Raw genomic sequence first — 23,539 nt, 5'->3', positions numbered from 1 at the left:
GATTATGGTCAGTTTCATGCGTGGTCTGCTTGAGGGTCTGCCCAAGACTTCATTAACAGATTTAAAGGAACCCTTTCTCCAGCTTCTTTCTCTCTGTAATCCTCCCTCAACCTCTAGTTGGGATGGTTAATATGCTGCCTCTTTGCAGCTGGTCACTCAGTACAGGGCAAGGATGGTCCACAGGGCTCCTCCCCACAGTCTTGGCCACATCTAGTGAGTAGGGGGATGGGTGTTCACTTGGAATGGGGCAGGTATAATCAAACGGATTTTTTATACAGGTCACCCTTTTCCCATCCTTTGGCTTATGAGAGCAGGCTTTTTGTTTTCTTCATCTGTACCCATTGATGTTTTCAGGTTTTACGTTTTTCTTGCACCCAAATCAGGAAAGTAAAAAGGTGGCAAAAGAAAAACCCCAGGAAACTTCCAGGTCATTCCTCAAGTTCCAAAGTGCCTACCCAGGCTACCACCTTTTTTCCACCTTTCAGAGCCTTTTGATAGTTGCTTTATATATTTTGTCCAGGGTTTTTGGTTATATTTAGCAGCAGGAATGAGGTGAAATATATTTGCTCCATCTTGTGTGGTACTCAAAGTCCTCCAAGTAGCCTTTCAAAAACGGGTAAAATACTATAAACAAAGCAGACATACTTTCATCAGTCACCCTGCCCATTCCCCTCCCCCTCCCAAGAAATTATGAGTTCAGTGTTGCCTTTTCAGTTTGTTTTTAAACTTAGGTATTCATAAACAAAATATAGTATTTCAAATGTTAAAATCTGCAACTTTTATTTCATTGGACTTTATGCTTTAAGATAGTCTTCTCTTTTAATAGGTAAACTTAGTCTCTTTATGTGTGTTATACTGGAATGTTTATTCCTATCATTGCAGTTTGTTTATTGTTACGGAGGAGGCAGGAGTAATTCTTACCTTTCCTCCGTATTCTCATAAATGAAGAGGATTTGATCCTCCCCGCCCCACCCCTGCCACACACACATGCTGGACTGAAAGGTAATGTTTCTATCATTTTGTGATCATCCTTAATCTTTCAACTTAACTTTAGAGCATATTGATATGATTGATATTTATAAAATGGTCAATATCTCAGTTTTTTTCTGAATAAAACAAATATATTTTCGTTTCCCTTCAGATTACCTTTTCTGACCTATTAATGTTTAGTATTCGTTATAACTTATTTTTTAAAACTCAAGTTATTTTAAATAGGACTTGCTGTTTTACTTGACAAGTTTTGTCTGTTTACTCACTTTCTTGTTGAATACTTCAAGATGTTTTTTTACCATGGACTTTTCAGTGAAAGTCTATGAACAGTAAATTTTATCAATCTTTGTGGGTCTGAAAATGTTTTTTTTACACTGAATTTAGAAAGATAAATTGGCTGGGTTTAGAATTCTAGGTTGCTAGTTATTCTTTCTGTAGCATCCTGTAGCTTTCCATTGTGTTCTGGCATCTTTTATTGCTGAAAAAAGTTGGATGTCATTTTGATTATTTCTTTGAAGGATATATGTTTTTCCCCCCAATAACTTTGGAGTTTCACTAAAATCTATCTAGGTGTGGATTAATTGCTGTTTGCTTTGCTTGGGATTCATTGTACTCCTTTAAATTGAAAATGCAGTTCTGGAATTTTAAATTTTTCTTTTAAAAATAATTGTTCCTCCCATTTTTTCTATCTCCTTCTTGACCTCCTAGAAGTTTGTAGCAGTCTACCCTCCATACCTTAGTATCTGTTACATCTTTCATCTCTTTACCCACTCTGTGCTATGGTCTAAGTGATTTCCTCATATCTTCCAATTCACTGAATTTTCTCTTTGAGTCTAGCCCACTTTTTAACTAAACCAGTTGTTAATTTTGTTGAATGGGACTCTTTCACCATGCAACTAGTAATGAATTTGGCTTCTGCATTCACATGTAGCAAAGATTCTTGTTAGTGACTTTGTTTCCACCTGTGGCCTGGGAGGGAAAGCTTGTTTTCCTGCTGCGACCCTGAGCTAGAAATACCAGTTTTTCAGTCCTGGTATTGGAATAGAACTTTCCCAATTCTAAGCATACCCCATTCCTGCTTCTTACTATACATTATAACTGCAGCCTCGATTCCTAACATCTCTTCCCTGGCATCTTTGGAATCCCAATTCCTAAGACACATATCCAGTCCAGCCACCTCCATGGGCCTCGTAGTGTCAGGTCCTTTGGGTTCCCTCTTCATTTCTGCCACCTGGAGATTTCCTTTTCTTCCTTGAGAACCTATGTGTGTTTTTTAATGGGGGGAAGAGAAGTATTTCACTGGCGTATCCATGTCTTTGTAGCAGGGATAGCAACAGTTCCCGTATATGTTCATTCTGTGTCCAAAAAGAATTGAGTACCGTTGGTATTTTTCATACCAACTTACTACTCGCACACCCTGTGAGGTAAATGCCATCATCTCCATTTTACTGGAGATAAGAGAGTTACTCATCCTAAGTCACTAATGGTAGTCAGGAGCAGATTTAGAATTTAAGCTCAAGGCTGTGTTACTTTCCACTACTTTTTCTGCTTCACTATGTTGTTTGATTATTTACTCCAGTATTTTTGTATTACATCCTTTTGCTCTTTGAAAACCAGGTTTGGACACTATTTTAAAGAGAACCAGCGTGTAACCTGATTGAATTTCATCTGAAAATGTCTGAATGGTTGTTGCATGGCACCTGTTTCTTTTTAGAGACTCTTCTCGTTTTTATAGTGTAAAAACCATGGGCTTCATTCCTAAATGCAACCCGTTTATGGGAAATAATGAAGTTGCTTAAGGATGATACTGAGCCTGCCTACCTAACTGGCTCCTTTCAGCCTCTCGTCCCCAAACTGCCCCTTGTTCAGGAGCATTAGACCTCAGACTGACAGCACTGGTGTGAATGGCAGACGCTGTCCCAGGCTAAAGGCTGTCTTTCTGACAAAATGCAGAAATAGTGCTGACTCTCCTCTCTACCCCCCACTCCTCCCCCCCCCGCCCCCCCCCACCCCCGCCAACATGGCTGGCATCACACACTATACTCACTCCTTTGCTATTTGCAAGTTTATGTAACAGCCTACCCAACTGTCTCCTTCCATGGAAAGTATTTTCTTCATTGTCTTTTGGAATGCATTGAAGCTGCTTCTCTTAACCAATAAAAACATCTAGTTCTTCTATTTTGGGGAACTTTAATATTCCTATGCAGTTCACGTTGGATAAAATGTCTTGAATGCAAGCAAGTTATCTTTTTCCATTCTTTATGCCAGACTTTTAAGAAAGAATCTGTTTGTAATCTAATTCTACTTTGGCTGCTTCCTACTGCAGTGAGTAGCAATTTTGGATCAAGTTCCCAGTGGCAGCACTGGGGGAAATTCTGCATTTTTTTAGGATGACTGATATCACTCCTGGTGCTGTTGGATTCCACCCTGTTTTCTGGGAATTTATAACTTCGGCTGTTACTTAAAGCACTTAAATCTTATGAATCTCACCAAGTTTTTTGTTTTATTTTTTTCAAATGATCTTTAGAAGTGCTTTTGTAGGAAATTGAAAATGTCATACCCCAAACTATACAAACGCTTTTACTAGTGCTTTTACAGTGCAATAGACAGATCAAAATCATACTAAAATTCTCTTGCATTGGTTCTGAAAACCCTAGACCTCTATAAGAGATCCAGACCCCCAGAGAGTCATGTAGGTCCATTTAAAAAAATAATTTGTAGTTGATTTTTTTTCAACCTTCCGTTGTCCATTGATTCTCTTGAATTCAGGAGAAATTATAGGCAATCTCCAACCTGCATTTCAGAACTTAATTCGTTAAAGAATGATGGCCATAATCTGTGACTTAATGTAGGTTGAAAATGAAATCTCTTCTATGAATTAGTACAAATATTTCCCATAGGAACAGTGATACAGAGGAAAGAGGTAGATTTCCAGGTTAGCCTTCAAAAGCCTCTTAAACCCTAATTGAGCAGCACTGCTTTTACAGAAAAGGTATCCAGTAACCCTTTCCAGTTCCAGGCACCAGAGACTGCCCCCTCCCCTAGATAGACTACATGTTCCAAAACAAACTATGGGGTGGGTGACCTGACAGCAGAGATTGTAGCTTCTTTAATATCAGGGACTTATTCCCCATCCTGAGGAAGTTATATATATGAGAGGTGGGGAGAAGACATGGGAAAAGCTCCAGATGGACAATGTGTACGAAGGCTGGGAAGTTAGTTGGCAAGGTAAAGCTACAGCTGGGAGGCCCCCCCGGAACAGGGAGGGCCAGGAGAAGGGGGAAGGGGGAGATCAAGTACTCAATGAAGCAAGTGATAAGAATTACATATGAACAGGAGAAGGAAGAAAGAGGAAAAAGAACATCATAACTCACCCGCACAGACCACACATCTTTGTTAGTCGTACACAGCAGGGTCCCTGCCTGCTTCTGTGGCCAGTAATAAGCAGGCGGGTCCTCCAGCCCCTCAGGCTCCCTTCCTGGGAGGTTTCCACCCGCCCTGTCCTCAGGGCTTTGCTGCTCTCTGGACTCAGTTTTCAACTTCACGGACATCCTAACCCTGAGGTAGTCACCCCCCTGCCTCTTACTTCCTTACCTCTGGCCTCAGGTTTGGCTCCTGTATGGTTCCCTCAGTTCAGAACTCTTGCCGCCTAGTTGGTTTCTAAGAAAAACTTCCGTGTCCTTCCTCTTCTCTCAGGGTCCTCCCCTCCCACACACATTTCCCTCCTAATCATGGGGTCCTCCCTCTACCCCTTTATTGAGAGGCCTTCCCACTCCACTATGTCTGGTGCCCCCCTCCCAGCCTCTTTCTCATCCAGGGAACTTGGACCCTAGGTCTCTTCTTCCACTCGCCACCCCCGCCTCCACCCAACACTGCTTCTCTCCTCTTCCTCCACCTGCTTACTGCTGGCCTGCCTCCCTCCCAAGCTTGGGCTTCCTCCTGCCCTCCACCCTTTCCTTTTGTCAGACCCTGTGCTCTCAAGTCAACTTCTTAACCATCCCCCTTCCCCATTCTCTTGATTTCTCTCCTCTTCCTAATTTGAGGGAGTTCTCTCCTGCCTCCTTATTTGGGCCAATTGTTCATGCGCTTGACTCCCTTCTCTTCCTTCTCACCCTGGAGAACTTTCTTCCACCTCCCCTACCCCCCCCATCTGCCTTTTCTTTCCCCCCAGTATTTCTTTCATCTGCCTTGTCACTGAGCTAATGATGTTCTTTCCTCTTCCGCATCTGAATCCTCCCCATCCCTACCACAGACCCCTACCACCTCCTCCCCCATTTCCTTCCTGTTCCTAACCTGCACCTTCTTCCCACTTTCAGTTCTCTTCCCTCCCTCCTTCCCCAATTACAAATCCCTCCCTTCCTGATCCAAGGACCGCCCCCCCTCCCCAATATCTTTTCTCCTTTTCCCTCAAAGCCCTCCATCCTGAGCCGGGGTCCCGTTTTTCCTCTCTGGACCCTATTTTCTTCCCTATGATCTCGACTCTAGGCTCAAACCCCTCCTCCTCCTTCTTGACTCCAGAAAGATTCGGACACCTTTCTTCAACCCCAGCGTTTATTCCTCATCTTCTTTCTTCCTTCCCTATTTCCCAGAGATTCTTAAAACCCTTTACATATGAGATTGAAAATAACCAAATGCTAAATAAGATGGAGAATACAGATACTAAGGCCTTCAAATATGCTTCTCCCTCTTCCTGAACACCCCCTTCGCCCCTTCTCCACGTCTAGTCATGGCTGGCTTCTTTTTCAGATTTTAGCCTGAAAGTCACCTTGTAAGAGAATCATTCCCTGGTCACCTAATATAAAGGATTCCCAAACACCACCCACCCACAGACCATATTGGTTTTTGTTTTCTAAAGAACATTTAATACTGTGAAGTCTTGATGTGTTCGTCCATCTAGAATTGACGTCCCATGAAAGGCCTTAACTTTCTTGTTCATCTTGTATCTCTGTCATTTAGAATGGTGCCTGGTACATAATGGCTCAGTCAGTTTGCTGAATAAGTTAGTGATTTCTAGGTACCAGACACTATGCCAAGTGCTCACGCTGTCTTGTTTAATCCTTACAACAAGGCTGACTGAGGTAAGTACTTTTATTATTGCTATTTTATACCTTAAGTAACTGAAGTGCAGAAAGGATAAGTGAATTTGCCTGTTGTCTCAAAACAGTTGGTATATCTGAGAACTTAATCCAGATCCGTATGAAGTCACAGCTCATGTTCCTCCCACTTTCTCTGGTGGTCCAGAGGAAAAGGGCCGTTAGGAATGGAAAGGGAAAGAAGATGGATCTGAATGCAAGGTAAGTCAAACTGGAGTCAGGACTCCTGTGCTGGGACAGGGAGTGCAGGATGTATAGAATAGGACACTAGATCCTAAGTGAAGATGAGGATAATAACAGGAGCTAACACTTAGGAGCACTTACTTTGTGCCAGGTTCCAAACAATATATCGAATTCTCTCTCACCTAGGAGTGGTAATGTCATCTTACAGATAAGGAGACTGAGGCTCAGAGATGCTAATTATCTTCTCTGAGGCCATACAGGTATGATACAGGGGAGCTGGGATACCACCCCAGGCAGTCTGACTACAAAGCAAGTACTCTGGTTGCTATCCTGCACTACACGCAGCAGGAAAATAAACAGACTTACGAGAGTAGTATGCTCTGTGTTGGGCACCAACTCCTGCTTCCTGGATTCTTATCTTCTGGACATTCTGGAATAACCTCAGCTGATGTAACACTCCTGCCTCATGGCTTACCTCTTACTGCTCTCCACAGAGAAGATGATTGATGATGAACCCACGTTACTCCACTAGCACTGGGGAAGCCCCCCCCCTTTTTATCTCCCCCCTTCACCTGGGATCAGCACAGGGCAGCAATTCTGGATTAGCTCTACAGACTGTATCTGCTCTACAGACTCAAGCTTTTTTCTTGAGTGAGGTGTCCCCGGGCTTAGATTGCTGAAGCATGGGGGTAAAAATGGAGAAGCAAGCCCTTCCAGCTAGAGATCTAAAACCACAGTCTCCAATTGGCTTCTTACTGATAATAAAGCTGATTTGTTTTCCAAATGGCAGGAGCGAGCCTAGCAGGCCAGACAAGGCGGAAGCACAGGTGGCATCGGCTCTAGGACAGTCTGCTCCAGTCATAGAGGGATTTTCCTCTCAAAATGGTAAGATTTGCATAAAAAACGCAAGGTTGACGAAGTCCAGCCTCTTCCTCACCCCTACCTGCCTCCCCAGACCCATCCCTTAAAGGCTTAGAGTTCTGGAAATGTCCCTGAAATGTGAACAAAGAAAGCTGAGAGGCAACAAAACCTGGGACTTGTTAGAAATGCAAATTCTCTGGCCCTGCCCCAGACGTACTGACTCAGAAATGGGTCAGGGCTCAGCATTCTGTTGTCTATAAGCCCTTCTGGTGATCTAGACACACTCAGGTTTGAAAACCACTGCCCTAGGTAACATCCCTAACCCTGGCTGATGTCTGAGCCAAACGTTCTGTCCCAGAGCCCTGCAAACCTCTCAAAGTGCTAACATCTCAACTTCCAAACTGCTTGTCCCAGATGGCTTCTCGCACCCAAAACTGGCACCTACATCCTTTATTTGGATAAAAGGCACCAGTTTGGTCATAGGAAAACACGTTCCCTATATGTATCTAGAGGGTTCATGGTTTGTTTTTGTTTTTTTTTTAATTATTATTATTTATTTATTTTTGGCTGCATTGGGTCTTCATTGCTGTGCATGGGCTTTCTCCAGTTGCAGCGAGCGGGGGCTACTCTTCGTTGCGGTGTGCGGGCTTCTCATTGCGGTGGCTTCTCTTGTTGCGCCGCACGGGTCCTAGGTGTGTGGGCTCAGTAGTTGTGGCACGCGGGCTTCAGTAGTTGTGGCTCGCGGGCTCTAGAGTGCAGGCTCAGTAGTTGTGGCGCAGGGGCTTACTTGCTCTGCGGTATGTGGGATCTTCCGGGACCAGGGCTCGAACCCGTGTCCCTTGCATTGGCAGGTGGATTCTTAACCACTGCACCACCAGGGAAATCCTTCATGGGGTTTTCAGACTGAGCTGGGGCCCTTCCCCTCTATGACACACAGCTGCAAGGCGAGGGTTGTTCCAGGAGTGCCCTGTGGCCTATCCCAGGGCTGTGAGAAGGCCAAGGGGATGCCCAATTCACAGGATGTATGTGTGTGTCTACATCAGACTCCTCATCTTCAAAAGTGCTCAAAAGGTATATTCTCCATAACATTTTGTAGGTACTTAATGCCCCTGAATTGAATAATTTAAAATGGTAAATTTTATCACAAGGTGGGGGTGAGGGGGAACTACACAAAGCCTGTCCAGAGGCGTGTCTCCAAGGCCTGGCATTTTGTACTTAGCTTTAATAGAACCCTCACAGCATGCATTGGGAATACTGGTTTCCATGGCAGTGTCCCTCTTTGAGATCAAGGATCATTCCTTCACTCATTCAATTTATATTTGTTTGTTGAACACATACGATGTGGAAGACCCCAGCTCAGCACAGGTAATCCAATGATGAATGAAATATGGTCCCTGCTCTCAGAAAACTTAGTCTAATGAGGCAGACAAAAACCAAGTAAACAGAATAATTACTAACTGTGCAAAAGAGTGTAGGATAACAAACTGAGTGCCAAGCTAGAAAATAAGAGAGCCCATTTCATGGAGACGTGCAGAAGACCTCCTGAAGAGATGCTGAAACATGAAGAACAAACGGGAGCCAGCAAAGCAAAGGTGATGGGGACAAGTGCTCCAGGTGGAGGATACCACACGGGCAAAGACCCAGAGCAGGGAAAGATGGCACAAGCCTCAGGTGAATGCATGAGCGACTTAATAGTGAAGACAAACAGTTTACTTCAACTCTCTAAATCACCTGCTTTTGCCCCTAACAAACATATTCCAGGGCAAGCAGTGGATGACCAGCTGTGGAAACAACTTGGGCACTCGACCATTAACACTTTACAGTCTGATAAGAAAGAAAAGACTTGCTGTTCACGCTGGTGGTTTGTTTACACATGCTTGTCCTTCCTCAGAAGGGGCTACTCCATTTCCTGATGGTCAGTCTGTGTTGAGAGCCTGGTTTCCAGCTCAGGAAGGGCAGAGTCTCCAGGTGTGTGGTGACCACGGCAGTGTGGTACCCAGTTTACACCGATAGGAACTGGAGTTGTTCAGCCTGGGTTCAAATTCTGGCTGTTCTTTCTCATCAGCTGTGTGACCTTGGGCATCTCTCCATACCTTCCCCCTCGTATAAAAGTGGAATGTTGTGAGGCTCCAATGAAATAATAAACACTTAGAATAGTACCTGAGAAGTACTCAACAGATATTAATCATTTAATTATTATGTAAAAAAGGAACCATGGATCCCATCACTTGGCTACTGCTTAGTTAGGCTGAAATGAACAGTTCTACAAACTTTTAAGTGTGAGAATGAGTAGACCGCTTGCAGAGCATTCAATAGAGCACGCAGACCTTTCATCCATGTCACTATCATAATAGCTTGAATAATGGTTGAGTAACAAACAAGGAACCAAGTAGTCAGGGTTAGAGCAGATGCTCCATAACTTTTGGGGAAGAACATATGAAGCATTTGCTATTTCTAGGGAAAAGTTATTTGTGGCAGGCCTGCTAGTTGCCTACCTGAAACTCATTCTTCTCCTTTTCTTCAGTTAACAAACTTCTGGTTTTCTTTGGGGCAGTAACATGCCCAGGTAAAAGACCTTCTCATACTCCCTTGCAGCTAGGAGTGGCAATTTGAAACAAGCCTGGCCAGTTAAAAGTAAGCAGAAGTTACTGGGTGGAACCTCTGGGAAAGCATTTCAAAAGCAGCTGACTTGGATGGAATCTGCCTTTTGTTTTTCCTCCTTTTTCCTGCCTAGAATGGGTATGTGATGCCCAGTATAATGGGTGGGTATAAGATGCAGTGTGATGGGTATAAGATGCAGTAGCCATCTTAAGACCGTGAGGATGAAGACTATATGCAAAGGGGGCAGAACAGGAAGACTGAAGACTACCCCTTGGCTTATTACCTCTGGACTTACTGTTAAATGAGGAAAAATGAACTATTTAATTAAACTGCTGTGGTTGTTTTTCAGTTATATGCAGCCAAACACAATTCTATCAGAAAGGGCTAAAGTGGCATTCACTGCTAACCGAGACATACAAACTGTTTCTTTAGCCAAAGACACAACTAATAATGTAACGGTTCTGCTGGGTTGGGTATTCTCATTATCCCTCGAACGCCTCTGAAACTAGGGTACATGGGAGTTAACATTGGAAAGTGGACCAAGAAGGCATTCTTCAAATTGCAATGCTTTTATTAGAATGTTGTTATTAATTGCAGATTTTTAAAAAACTACACACATGGAAAAAGGAGAACACTCAGAAATACTATTACAGATTAGGCAAATTAGTAGGATGAAAAAGATTTCTTCAGTGTATACAAAATGTAAACATTTGCCCTGGGATTTCCCACAGATGGCACAGTCCACAAGGACTTATTTGGAATAAAAATATGTCTATCGGATCTCCAGTATAGTCTCTATACTGCAAACTTGCTACATTGAAGTTAAAGTTACTAGCACACCCCAAATTTTCTACGCAAAAAACTAAGTGGTCCCGATCAAGGCAACTTGAACATCAACTGCTACATGTGAAAGCAGAGGCACCAAAGCAAATCAATCTTCCAACAATGAGCTTCCACTCACTATGCTAATTGTATTTACATTTACCTTGAGAGATATTACAAAAATATACACAGTATATAAAACCCCTACTTGAGTCTGTGGTCGAAAGTGAAACATTTCTTTATCAGGCATTCCAAAGCCATTAAATCAGTCACTTGAACTTAGGGAGAGAAGACTAAGAAGAGGCCCTCTTCTGTTCAGAAAATGGGGACTCGTAAACATCCATGGGTGGGCAGGTACAAACCAGGTGCTGATCTCCATAGATGTCATCAATCCGGGCAATGGTTGGCCAGAATTTGTTTTCTGGTTTCACGAAGGGCTGCAAGGGACAAAAGACAGAAATCTTCCGGGATATTCTGAGAGGTTTCTCTCAGTGGGGAAGAGGAAACTGCAATGATATTCCCACGGCCTGAGGTACCATTAGCCCAACAAGTACTCAAAAAGTATAAAAAGCTAAAATCCAACCTCCTTCATTACTGTCCATCCGAAACCCCCTGTCCCTACTCTGCCGAGCATACCACAGAGCACCTTCACCTAAGAATCAAAGGGGAGAAAGACTGCATTTGGGGCCATCTCTCTGTTGGATGATGGTAGAAAACATCGATCCACTTGACAGGGACTCCCATTTGGTCTTCCTGCACTGTGCACCCTGAGGATTCCCAGGCCCCTGGATGGCATTCTGACTCTGACCTCAAGAGCTCTGAAAGCCAATTCCTGTGTTCTGCATTGTTCTGCAAAGGTGTCCTACATGTGGTCACTATGGTGAGGAGACAGCAAGAGTGGGAGCCCCACAGAGTAGGTAATGGCCCCTCATACACACATGAACGTGGACCAGCTGGCACATCCAGTTTCAGAGGAGAACTTACGAGTGGGAATGCTGCCACCTCTCTGGAATATGGCCGATCCCAGTGGGAGGACGTGACGCAGGTCAACGAGTGTGGAGACATCTGAGACAGAGACATGGATGGGAGATGGGGTCAGAGCAGAACACTGCCTTTTCCTTCCGCACGTCACATCAACCAGTGAGGTGATGGAAGCCCATGGATGGAGGGTGGTGGTTTTGTTTCAGTTTGGGGGGAAGGAAATTTTGGTAGGAAAATTTTTATTGTGAAACATTTTAAATATCAGAAAGTTATAGTAATAAAATAAGCACCCAACATAAATCAACATTTTTGTCATATTTCTTAACCTTTTAAAACAAGAAACATTACAGATACAGTTGAAGCTGCCTGCATATCCCCTTTCCATCTTATTGCTGGCCCTCCTCCCCAGCGATAACCACTACCTTGAATTCGGTTGTCACAATTCTCATCATGTTTTTATACTATTACTGCATATGTTAATAAACTGCATAGAGCCTAGTTTGGTACACTTTTAAACCTTATATCATCCTGTGAGTATTACCCTCCACTTGCTTTTTTTTTTTTTTAATTTTTATTTATTTATGGCTGTGTTGGGTCTTCGTTTCTGTGCGCGGGCCTTCTCTAGTTGCGGCAAGTGGGGGCCACTCTTCATCGCAGTGCGCGGGCCTCTCACTGTTGCGGAGCACAGGCTCCAGACGCGCAGGCTCAGCAATTGTGGCTCACGGGCCCAGTTGCTCCGCGGCATGTGGGATACTCCCAGACCAGGGCTCGAACCCGTGTCCCCTGCATTGGCAGGCGGACGCTCAACCACTGCGCCACCAGGGAAGCCCCCTCCACTTGCTTTTGTATCTCAGTATTGTATTCTTTAGATGTCTATTGCTATTTTTTAAAAAACTGCCTAAACCCTGAAAGAATCCAGAGAAAAGAGAAATAATAATGAGAGCAAATCATATTATATTCCTCCACTACCCTGTCAAACTCACACTGAGCACGGTGCTGGCCTTCTCCCGCCAGCCATTGGCCCCAGCCCTCCACCTTCAGCTGGGCAGCTCTGGAACTTGTCTGAGCTCCCCTGAACATCTCATACTCCTCTGGCTTGAAGCCATAACAACAGAACCACAGCCTTCAAGGTATTCTCAATTCATGATCCCTCAGCTTAATAATGTCTGGACCTAATGCAGAACTTAGAGCTCTGATCAGATATAAAAGGAACATATTTTGGAAGAGGCGAAGTAATGCCTAACAATTTTTTTTCCAGTGTAGGCCATAAACATGGTAAAACATTCAGGCCAAGTACCATTCTGGTTGTTCTAAGAGATAACGACTCTAATAAAAGAATATCTTTATCCAGAGTTTATAAGGTAAATAATCTCAGTAGAGTGCATCAGAGACACAGAATGATAAGATTTCTCCAACTATATAGGGTCCTTCAGCCTCTGCTCCCTCCTTTGGAAGCCAACTGGGTCCTTGTGGGGTAAATAGCTCCCGCAACCACCAAACGTATACATAAAGTTAAAACATATCAGAAATAACCACATTCGGGGCTTCCCTGTGGTTAAGACTTTGCCTTCCAATGCAAGGTGTTGCGGGTTCCATCCCTGGTCAGGGAGCTAAGATCCCACATGCCTCGTGGCCAAAAAACAGAAACAAAACAGAAGCAATATTGTAACAAATTCAGTAAAGACTTTAAAAATGGTCCACGTCAAAAATATCTTTAAAAAAAAAAAAAGAAAGAAAGAAAGAAAAGAAATAACCACATTATACTTGAGTTACCACTGTTGCGTTGATTCAAGAAGATTTAAATTTCCAGGTAATGAACGTATGGTCTGCTCAGAAGAATGGCCTTATCCTAGGCAAGAATATCATCTTCCAGTAAGACTTCAGAGGTTGCCGGCACACCATCCAGACACTGTTTTCTACTCTCTGAGATATTTTAGATAAAGTACCAGTGCCTATGTACCTTCAGTGGATTGACCCTGGGGTCGATGCGGCCCTCCTCAATGTCGGCGATTTCCTGCCGAATGCTGATCATGGCATCGCAGAACCTATCCAGCTCTGCCTTGTCTTCCGACTCAGTGGGCTCAATCATGAGAGTGCCTGCCACTGGCCAGGACATGGTAGGGGCATGAAATCCTGCAAAGGAGATGGAGGAACTTGTGTCACTAACTTTAACCTCCCCAATTTGGAAGACGAGACCCTCCCCATCTTATAGTTTATCCCAAGGAAAATAATCTGATAAATTTGCTACGGTATATATCTAGGGATTCATTTTAGCACTATTTATGGAAGAAAAGCTTAGGAAATAACCTAACATCCAACGATAGAGGATTGGTTAGGCAAATTTTACTGGGCTTCCATACAATAAATATGCAACCATTCTTAGTATTTAAATGTATATTTGTTAATATTTTTGAATGTTTACCCAACTTAAGTGAAAAAGACAAGCTACCTAATGATACTGTGTCGTTTCTATTTTTAAAATGACAAAAGTATTTATATATATACACATTTATATATGTGTGTATGTGTATATATATACATACACTTTATATATGTATGTATATTTTAGGAGGGAAGCTGCTTTGAAGAATAAATACTAAAATTTTAACAGGGTTATTGCCAGAAAATGAGACTAGGGTTTTTATTTCACTTTGTTTTAGAATCTTTTTATAATGTTCATGTATTACTTTCAGTTAAGAGAAATTAAAATATTATAGCCTACCAAAAGGTAAATAATGAGGTAACAAGCATTAAGGAGGCTGGGGTGAGTGTTACTGTCCCTATTTTACAGATGAGGAAACTGAGGCTTGCCCAGGATGTAGAAAGTCTTCACCTTTACACTGAATACAGCTGAAGGTATTTCTATGTTTCCAAAAGCTTTCACATGTTAAGATGAATTGACAAGACACATGGTCAAGAGAGAGATTTCCTGGACAAAAGCCAAAAACAACTTTTTCCCAATTCTTACACTTTTTCCTGTGAAACTTTAAAAGATGAAGAACAGCTCCCAGGTTGATATTTCTGTCAACTAAGTTGGCCCTGGAGGGCAATGGTTCCCAATTCTGGTGTGCATCATTACGTGGAGTCCTTTATAGAGTCATGCCTGCATTCTTTAAGGGATTGTCTTCTCAACATTTTATTATAAAATTGTTCAAATATACCGATAAGTTGAAAGGACTGTAGAGTGAACACCCATACACATTCTACCTAGAATCTACAATGACGCTCTGTTTGCTTTATCACATAATCTAGTTATCTATTCCTATCACATATCTAAGGCATCCGTCTTCGTCTTAGTTTTGATGCACTTCCAAGCATGTTGCAGTCATCAGTACACTTCCCCCTTAAACACTTCAGCATGCACATTATTAGCTAGAATTCAATATCTGAATTCAATATCTGTCCCCATATTTTTGTGATAGTTTACTTATTGCGAAATACACAAATCTTAAGTGTACAATTTAATGAATTTTGACAAATGCCTACAACTGTGTCACCCAAATCAGAAAGGGATTTCTTTTTTAAACAACAAGCTGATCTCATTACCCATTAAGTCTGACCTCAATTCCATGTGTGAGCAAATGCAGCCCAGTATTTTCTGCTGTCGTGGTTCCCATATCTGGAACCATCTGAGTTGTCATGGAAACATGGATTCCTGGATTTTAACCCTGATTCAGGAAATCCAAGGTATGAGCCTTTAAAAACTCATATCAGAATCAGGTTAAGTTTGGAAATCTCTGCCGTATGGCAGCATACCCCACACTCACCTGATAGGACTCATCCATAGAGTGCTTGTAAACACAGATTACTAGGCCTCACCCCTAGTATAATCAGTAATTCTGATTCAGTAGGTGATTTAGACCCAGAATCTGTGCTGTCATTTTCACTGTTGTTTTTTTTTACTTAGCCATTCATTCATTCTCTCACTTATTAAGCACAATTGTTCTGAGTGCCTCCTATGTGCCAGGCACCTGGACAATTCTGGGCTTAGGGCAAGCGTAGCCATCACTCTATCAAACATCAAAATATCAAGGTTGTAGGTAGAGCAGAACTTGGAAATACTGGGCAGTAACCTCAAATACCACTTCCCTCCTACCTCCATCCCCCAGCTCCCTCCCTGCAAATGCTGCTGCAGTCAGATGCGGGATACAGACCACACATCTCAGAAGGGAAGCCTTAACCTGAATCAGCCATCACTCAGCCATTGCCTGGGAAGTTAAGTCAGGTCATAGGAGCAGCCAACAGGAGATTCTGAGGTAATTGCTAATTTCATTAATGAAAACTGTCTCTGGTTTTCCCATTTATTATCAGTGTAACTCTACATAATAAGATCATTCACGAGAGAAGTGAGTCACACAGGTGGGACTCCCGTTATGATACGGTAGTAAAACTATTATTAAAGTTCCTTATTAAAAGAAGTCATTCAAATCATCTTAAAATTCAGATAGGACTCCACATCCATCAAAAGGCAAAGTTCTCCCCAACTTAGCCTTCCTGAGAATTGAAGGTTCTGTGATGTTATTAATAATGTCACTAAGAAAATGTATTTTAATAAGGGCTATGCTGAGTGAACATCCACTAACAACACACAGATAAAAGACTTCACAGAAAATCACATCATCTCTGTGAAAACAAGGTCCACCTATTCCTTCATCTCTATAAGCAGCTGAAACAGCTATGCCACGACTAAGGTGGCTATAAAACTCAAATGCCACTCATCTTTCTAACACTCCTACAGGATGCCTGCTTCACTTCCTTCACTTTCATGGACCTCTCTGTTTACCAGGAGTCGGATAGGTGGAAGGATTTATCAGAAACATGGGCAGAGAGCAGCAATCATTTTCTTTGGGATTTTTAACTTTGTTAACTATAAAGACTTCTTTACCTAGCTGCTGATGGATTCAAGATGCATGATTTAATATCTTTTGAAGGACGGTACCAATGGAGTCATGGGGAAAGTTTTTTCTCTATCCACAGCCCCCAGATCCCCATTTAGCCTGTGGATCAGTTTACTATGGTACCTGCACATTCAGTCTGTGGTCCATAGCCAGCATGGGCAGCTACATGAATGTCAAAAACCCAAGTTCCCCTACAAGGGGTCACTCCCGGGAGACAGCTCACCATAATCCTGAAGCCTCTTGGCCACATCGACAGCCTCAATATTTGCAGACTTTTTGAAGGGTCTTGTATCCAAAATAAACTCATGAGCCACATAACCTGTTGAGGAAAATTATTTCAGCTCAAGATTAACATCAGCTTGTTGTTTTACCCAAGCAAATGAACAAATAAACCAGCTTTTTAATGCATATCATTGAGGACCAAGAAACCATGGGCATTTGGTAAGTTTATAATAAGTTGACAACAAAGATTTCATCTGCTCTTATTACGTAAAAAAATTGTTAACGTGTTGGGCCAGTATGTCCAGTCCTCAGTGCTCAACACACCCATGAGCCAGGAGGCTGGTGGGAGGTGGAACAGGAGCTGGAAGACTTGCTGAGATCCCTGGGGATGAGACCATTTCTACTCAAAGGACCTAAAATCTACTTGCAACAGTTAAACATGTCATCATGGGCCTGATCCTTTTATATAAAGTATTTCTAGAGTTAAAGGTACATTGACACCCTTTTCAACAACATTGCTCCCAACATCAAATAACGGTTTCTTCTGTGTGTGTGTGTAAATACATACTAAACATATCCATAAGACACAGAATTTTATTTGATTCTTCAAAGGGGCTTTTGAGGTTTTGGTTTCAGGCTGAGAATTAGAAATAAGGGCTGTCAAACAGCACACCATAAGTGGCAAGGAGCTGATGAGGCCGAAGTCTTGTGGGGGTCAGTTCACTTTGTTCTAATTTGTAAACCAATTGCCTCTCTAGCCTCAGGCTGCCATCTCCCCAGCATGACTTGTTGACCACCCATCCAACATCTAGAATAAACCACAGAGTAAGTCAGCATTTTCTTAAATAGAACAACATTCCCCGGAGCTTCCCAAATTCCATGGCCCACACAACTGATGAATTTCCTTCAAAGAAAGTGTCTACTCAGGTGAAAATAACGTACTCCTTCTTAACCCGCTATCCTGACCCTCAGCAAACAGTGAATCTACTTACAGATACTTGGAGCAGACATAACTCCTCGAGCCTGAGAAGAAAAGCTCCAGTCATTAACAGCCCCTGAAGATCTAGTATGTGAACTGCTCTGCTTCTTGTGTGATGAATACATATGAAGGGATTGACTTTGTTTGAAAACAAAAGTATGAAAACCTGAGACTTTGAATATACTGTCACCGCATATTTTTAAAACAAGCTTTCTAACCGTGATGAGGATTCAATTGTAAGGAGTGTGGCTCAAAAGTAGAAAGGTGTATTCAGAGGTAGATAAACTTAGACCAAAAAAAAGTGCCTAAAAGAAATGACCAGCTGGAATGTTCAGGGGGAAAATCATGACATTATTTAAATCCTCATCAACTATTAATTTCAGGAATGCTAAATGCCCTACGACACTACCCCATTTGGGGAGCCCAACCTCAAGCTTCGACCTTTCTTTTCTGAGGCTCTGGCAGCCATCCCAGCACCATGACAATGACTCAAAGAAGAAGGCTAATGGAGCTCACTGCTCTGAAGAACACTCAGCCATCAGGAGGGGAGGAGGAGACGGACACACAGTGGGGAGGAGTCTCTCTTGCTGGCGGGCAGACAGCACAGTCTTTCAAGCAGAGGTTCAGTAATAGCTGAAAGGCCGCATCAAGCCAAGCCCAGCCCAGTGCTGCTAAAGCAAGACTTCATCTGCAGAGGCCCCGCCACAGCCAAGTGGTTTGGGAAGAGCTCCATTTTCAAAATGAGGTTCAGATGTTATTTTCTAAGTCCATATTCTAATACGTTCAAATGGAAACTGTAGTGGGATTTCAGCATCTCTCTCTCTCTCTCTCTCTCTCTCTCTCTCTCTTTACTTGAGGCTGAAAAGGGGTGAAATTTAAACTTGGTTGTTCTTGGAGGCCAGATCCCAAGATGTTCATCTTTGTTTGCAGTTTTTAAGGAGAAAAGATATACAAATATATGGCATATGGTGAGTCAGAGTAATCTGAAGTAGAAATTGTATAAACTGATCAGTGCAAGTTTTAATTTTCAGTGAGTATGTGTTTCCTCTGGGCCTAACCATGACTGTAGCTGAGAGTCTGAAATGATAAGTTGAAGGAGCAAGGAAAGAAGAGGGGTCGGGGGGATGATGGAAGAGCAAAATACAAGTGGCTTAGCTCTAGACAGTATGGTACTGGCACAACAACAGAAATATAGATCAGTGGTACAGGATAGAAAGCCCAGAGATAACCCACACACCTGTGGTCACCTAATCTATGACAAAGGAGGCCAGAATATACAATGGAGAAAAAACAGCCTCTTCAATAAGTGGTGCTGGGAAAACTGGACAGCTACATGTAAGAGAATGAAATTAGAACACTCCCTAAACACCATACACGAAAATAAACTCAAAATGGATTAAAGACCTAAATGTAAGGCCAGACAATATAAAACGCTTAGAGGGAAACATAAGCAAAACACTCTTTGACATAAATGACAGCAAGATCTTTTTTGACCCACCTCCTAGAGAAATGGAAATAAAAACAAAAATAAACAAGTGGGACCTCATGAAACTTAAAAGCTTTTGCACAGCAAAGGAAACCATAAACAAGACGAAAAGACAACACTCAGAATGGGAGAAAATATTTGCAAATGAAGCAACTGACTGACAAAGGATTAATCTCCAAAATATACAAACAGCTCATGCAGCTCAATATCAAAAAAAACAAACAACCCAATCCCAAAATGGGCAGAAGACCTAAATAGACATTTCTCCAAAGAAAATATACAGATGGTCAACAAACATTTGAAAAGATGCTCAACATCACTAATTATTAGAGAAATGCAAATCAAAACTACAATGAGGTATCACCTCACACCGGTCAGAATGGCCATCATCCACAAACAATAAATGCTGGAGAGGGTGTGGAGAAAAGGGAACCCTCATGCATTGTTGGTGGGAATGTAAATTGATACAGTCACTATGGAGAACAGTATGGAGGTTCCTTAAAAACTAAAAATAGAACTATCATCTAGCAATTCCACTCCTGGGTATATATCTGGGAAAGATTAAAAACTAATTCAAAAAGATATATGTACCCCAATGTTCACTGCAGCACTATTTACAATAGCCAGGACATGGAAGCAACCTAAATGTCCATCAGCAGACGCATGGATAAAGAAGATGTGGTACATATATACAATGGAATATTACTCAGCCATAAAAAGGAACAAAATTGGGTCATTTGTAGAGACATGGATGGACCTAGAGACTGTCATACAGAGTGAAGTAAGTCAGATATCGTATATTAACACATATATGTGGAATCTGAAAAAAAACTGGTATAGACAATCTTATTTACAAAGCAGAAATAGAGACACAGACACAGAGAACAAACGTATGGATACCAAGGGGTAAGGGGCAGGGTGGGATGAATTGGGAGATTGGGATTGACATATATACACTACTAGGTGTAAAATAGATAACTAATGAGAACTTTGTATAGCACAGGGAACTCTACTCTATGCTCTGTGGTGATCTAAATGGGAAGGAAATCCAAAAAAGAGGGGATATATGTATACATATTGCTGATTCACTTTGCTGTACAGAAGAAACTAACACAGATTTATAAAGCAACTATACCCCAATTAAAAAAAAGAAAGAAAGAAAGAAAGTGGCTTGGCTCTAAGCTTGGAACATCCCCCCTCCCAACCCCTCATGTGTTAATTATCTTACAAGGCTGAAGATGACATGGGAAAGTGCTACAGAAAGATAAGGCTTCCCAAAACCCTCCTTGAGAGCAGGCACCAGAACTTTCTTATCCTGCATCCTCAGAGTGAGTGCCTAGAAATAAATGGAACTCACTAGCTAATTAGAAAGCTTGGGTGGGCAATCAACGCTCGGTCAAGCTTTTCAGTTGCAACCCAGGGACCACAACTAACAGCATCAAGACTCCTGTTTCCCTGGGAATGAGGTCAAGTAGGTAGGCCACCCCCCCCTAGGCTCAGGAGGTCACTTCCCAGGCAGGGATGTGAGGGTCCAGCCTCTAAGGCCCATGTCCACCTGCCCATAAAGGCCACCGGGAAACCTCTTCAGGGACAGGAATTTCCAGGCAGAGTTAGGTTTGCCTAAGGTCAAAAAGAGATAAGCATTTAAGAAATTAAAACATAAATAAAACACTGGGCTACTAACAAAATGGCCTATCCACTGACGGGAACTCTACTTGGATCAAACAGTGAGCCTAGCCTCCCACAAGAGCAGACACCTGTGAATTTTTTCAGTTCCTCCTTTAAAAATGCCTCACCCTACCTGAGGTAATTCCTTCCCTTATCCTAGCAGAATAAATACTACTGATGCTTCCCCATCCCAATTCTTGGCTATCATTTCCTTGTTTCACAAAACCCTAAGCCTCAACAAGTTTCGCTGGTATTTTCAAATCTCTCAAAGAAATGGTTCATAAAGGGAAGCCTGGAGTTCATTAAAATTATTGCCTCACAGTCGTCCGTAATTCCAGTCTTATTTAGAGCTGGTAAATATGATTAAGATGAGTAACGTCTTCTAATATTGCCATTAGACATTTTGGAATACAATGTGTTTATTAAGAACATTTCTATTTTGGGCTCTCAGGAGGTACGGCGATCATTCTTTTTTAGGCCCTAAAATACTAAGCCTCCAATTGTATAATGAATGTGTTTACCAGACCAAACACAAGACAATTTTTGGTTTCATGAACTTTGGGGTTGGGTAAGAAAGTCTGTAATCACCAATCTCTTTCTGCTTGGGATGAGAAATACAATTCATTATTTAATTCTTGGATAAAATGTCAAAACAAATGGAAATTTCATCCATCTTTCTGTGTTGCAAATCTCCTGGGACAGTCTGCCCGAACCAGTCACTTGTGATGCCAAGCACATAGCAGGCACCTGAGCAACAGGTGCTCATTCACTTTCCTCTCCTGGAGTGCCATGCATCCCCATGTGGTCCACACCACATTCGTTCTTGCCGTAAAGAACTCAGGCTTGCATAGCACAACTCTGTGAGCACACTAAAAACCACTGAAATTCAGTGGGTGATGTGTATGGTATGTGAATCCTATCTCAATGAAGTTGTTAAATAAACTTAATCCTAAGGAAGCATTAAATAAAAAATAACAATTAGAAGAAAAAACCCTAAACCTTGTAAATTAAAGCAAAAAGATTATTTTCACCCATCAAATCGGCAAAGACATTTTGGGTTTGGTTTGTGTTGCTTTCCCAGCCTGGCACTTGGTGCTCACTGGGCCCTAGTGCGATGGTCACTCCTATGCTGTTAGAATGAAATCAATTGCTATTGTCTCTAAGGGGAAACAAGGCCATACATTTCAAGAGCTTAAATGCATTCAGATCCTCTGAGATAACTTCTCTTCTACAACTCTAACCTGCGGAAATAGTCAAGGACGTTTAAAAAAAAAAATCTAGGTAAAAGATATTCATTGCAGCATTGTTACAAATGCAAATAACATGGTGGGCAGGAGGCGGGGGGTGGGGGGCGGGGGGGGGACCCCTACAATTACTTAAATCATGGTATATATGATAGAATCGATGTAGCCACTTTCAAAGCACCTTTAATGACGAGGGAAATAATCGCAATATAAAATAAAGTTAAAAAACAGGATACAGGGCTTCCCTGGTGGCGCAGTGGTTGAGAATCTGCCTGCCGATGCAGGGGATGCGGGTTCGAGCCCTGGTCTGGGAGGATCCCACATGCCACGGAGCAACTAGGCCCACGAGCCACAGCTACTGAGCCTGCGCATCTGGAGCCTGTGCTCCGCAACAAGAGAGGCCATGATAGTGAGAGGCCCGCGCACCACGATGAAGAGTGGCCCCTGCTTGCCACAACTGGAGAAAGCCCTCGCACAGAAACAAAGACCCAACACAGCCAAGAATGAATAAATAAATAAATAATAATTTAAAAAAAAAAAAGAGTAAAGCATTAAAAAAAAAAAAAACAGGATACACACTGTGTTTATAATATGATCTCAATTGTCTAAAAGTAAGGTGGGAAGGAATACAGCAAAATATTCAGTGGTTATGTCTGCTTGATGGAACCATGGATCATTTACATTTTCTTCCTCAAACTTTTTTATTGTCCAAATTTTCCATGTTGAGCATATGTACATGACTTATATAATCATACAAAACCAATACTGATGCTAATCCTGAAGGCCAATACATAAGCAGGATGCATCTCACAGCACAGGAGCTATATTTGAATTAATTAGTAGCTCTTGTACTTCTTTCATACCCAACACAAGCATTTCATTGTGTTGCTTAGAGACATATTGCCCACAACTTTCTTTCCTACTCTCTGGGGAGCACTGTTAACCAGAGCTCCCAATTATTTAGTTCTTTTCTATTTTCAAACTCCAGAACCACCCTTTTGGATACATATTTACAAAGCAAGATCAGCCTTTAAATTAAAGATCACAGGTGGAGATGCACACTTCCCTGGGCTGGAGACACTAAGAGCCAAAGAGGGGCCTCGTACCCGTGGCCCTGGGTCTGGGCGCTGGTTACTGACGGCTCTCTGCTCTCTCTGCCCCAAGCTCAAGACCCGTGGCTCCCTGGTCTCGGATTCCATGCCCACAGCCCATGCGCCGCCTGTCCACCTGACTCTTAGCGCCACCCTCCCATCACCTCCAGGGTGACTTGACTCCCCCTCCTATTATTCCCTCTATTGTAGCTTCACTCTCCCCTCTTCACAGCCTTTTCCCTGGCAGCTTAAAATCATCTTGTTCTCTTATTTAAAAACAACCAAAGCTGCATCCTATTGAAGCAGCTCCTGTCCCCCTTTACCACCAAACCCCCCAAACCATGGAAGCTTCTCCCTTCTCCCAACCTCAGCCTACATCTCAGCCCATTTCCATCTAGCATCTACCGCACTGTTGGGCCC

General features: G+C 42.5%; 1 protein-coding gene and 1 long non-coding RNA gene across 2 annotated transcripts in view; one reads left to right on the top strand and one right to left on the bottom strand.

The window, feature by feature from the left end:
• Positions 1–830: 830 nt before the first annotated feature.
• On the top strand, positions 831–9,871 carry LOC130708310 (uncharacterized). The gene is made up of 3 exons (XR_009008500.1): positions 831–1,002; positions 6,155–6,284; positions 7,057–9,871. It is a non-coding gene; the product is annotated as an uncharacterized LOC130708310 (long non-coding RNA).
• A 409-nt stretch (positions 9,872–10,280) lies between these two features.
• GLDC (glycine decarboxylase) overlaps positions 10,281–23,539 on the bottom strand; it is a 109,133-nt gene continuing 95,874 nt past the window's right edge. The window contains exons 22-25 of the mRNA XM_007186003.2: positions 16,653–16,748; positions 13,492–13,664; positions 11,535–11,615; positions 10,281–10,987 (exon numbers count right to left, since the gene is read on the bottom strand). Coding sequence (XP_007186065.2) covers positions 10,844–10,987; positions 11,535–11,615; positions 13,492–13,664; positions 16,653–16,748 — 494 coding nt within the window. The 3' untranslated portion in view covers positions 10,281–10,843. The remainder of the gene's footprint in view (positions 10,988–11,534; positions 11,616–13,491; positions 13,665–16,652; positions 16,749–23,539) is intronic.

The sequence above is a fragment of the Balaenoptera acutorostrata genome, chromosome 6 (genome assembly GCF_949987535.1).
Source record: "Balaenoptera acutorostrata chromosome 6, mBalAcu1.1, whole genome shotgun sequence".
NCBI classification, from domain to species: Eukaryota; Metazoa; Chordata; class Mammalia; order Artiodactyla; family Balaenopteridae; genus Balaenoptera; species Balaenoptera acutorostrata.
Note: the sequence above shows the minus strand (reverse complement) of the source record. Positions and strands in the feature narration are given on the sequence as shown.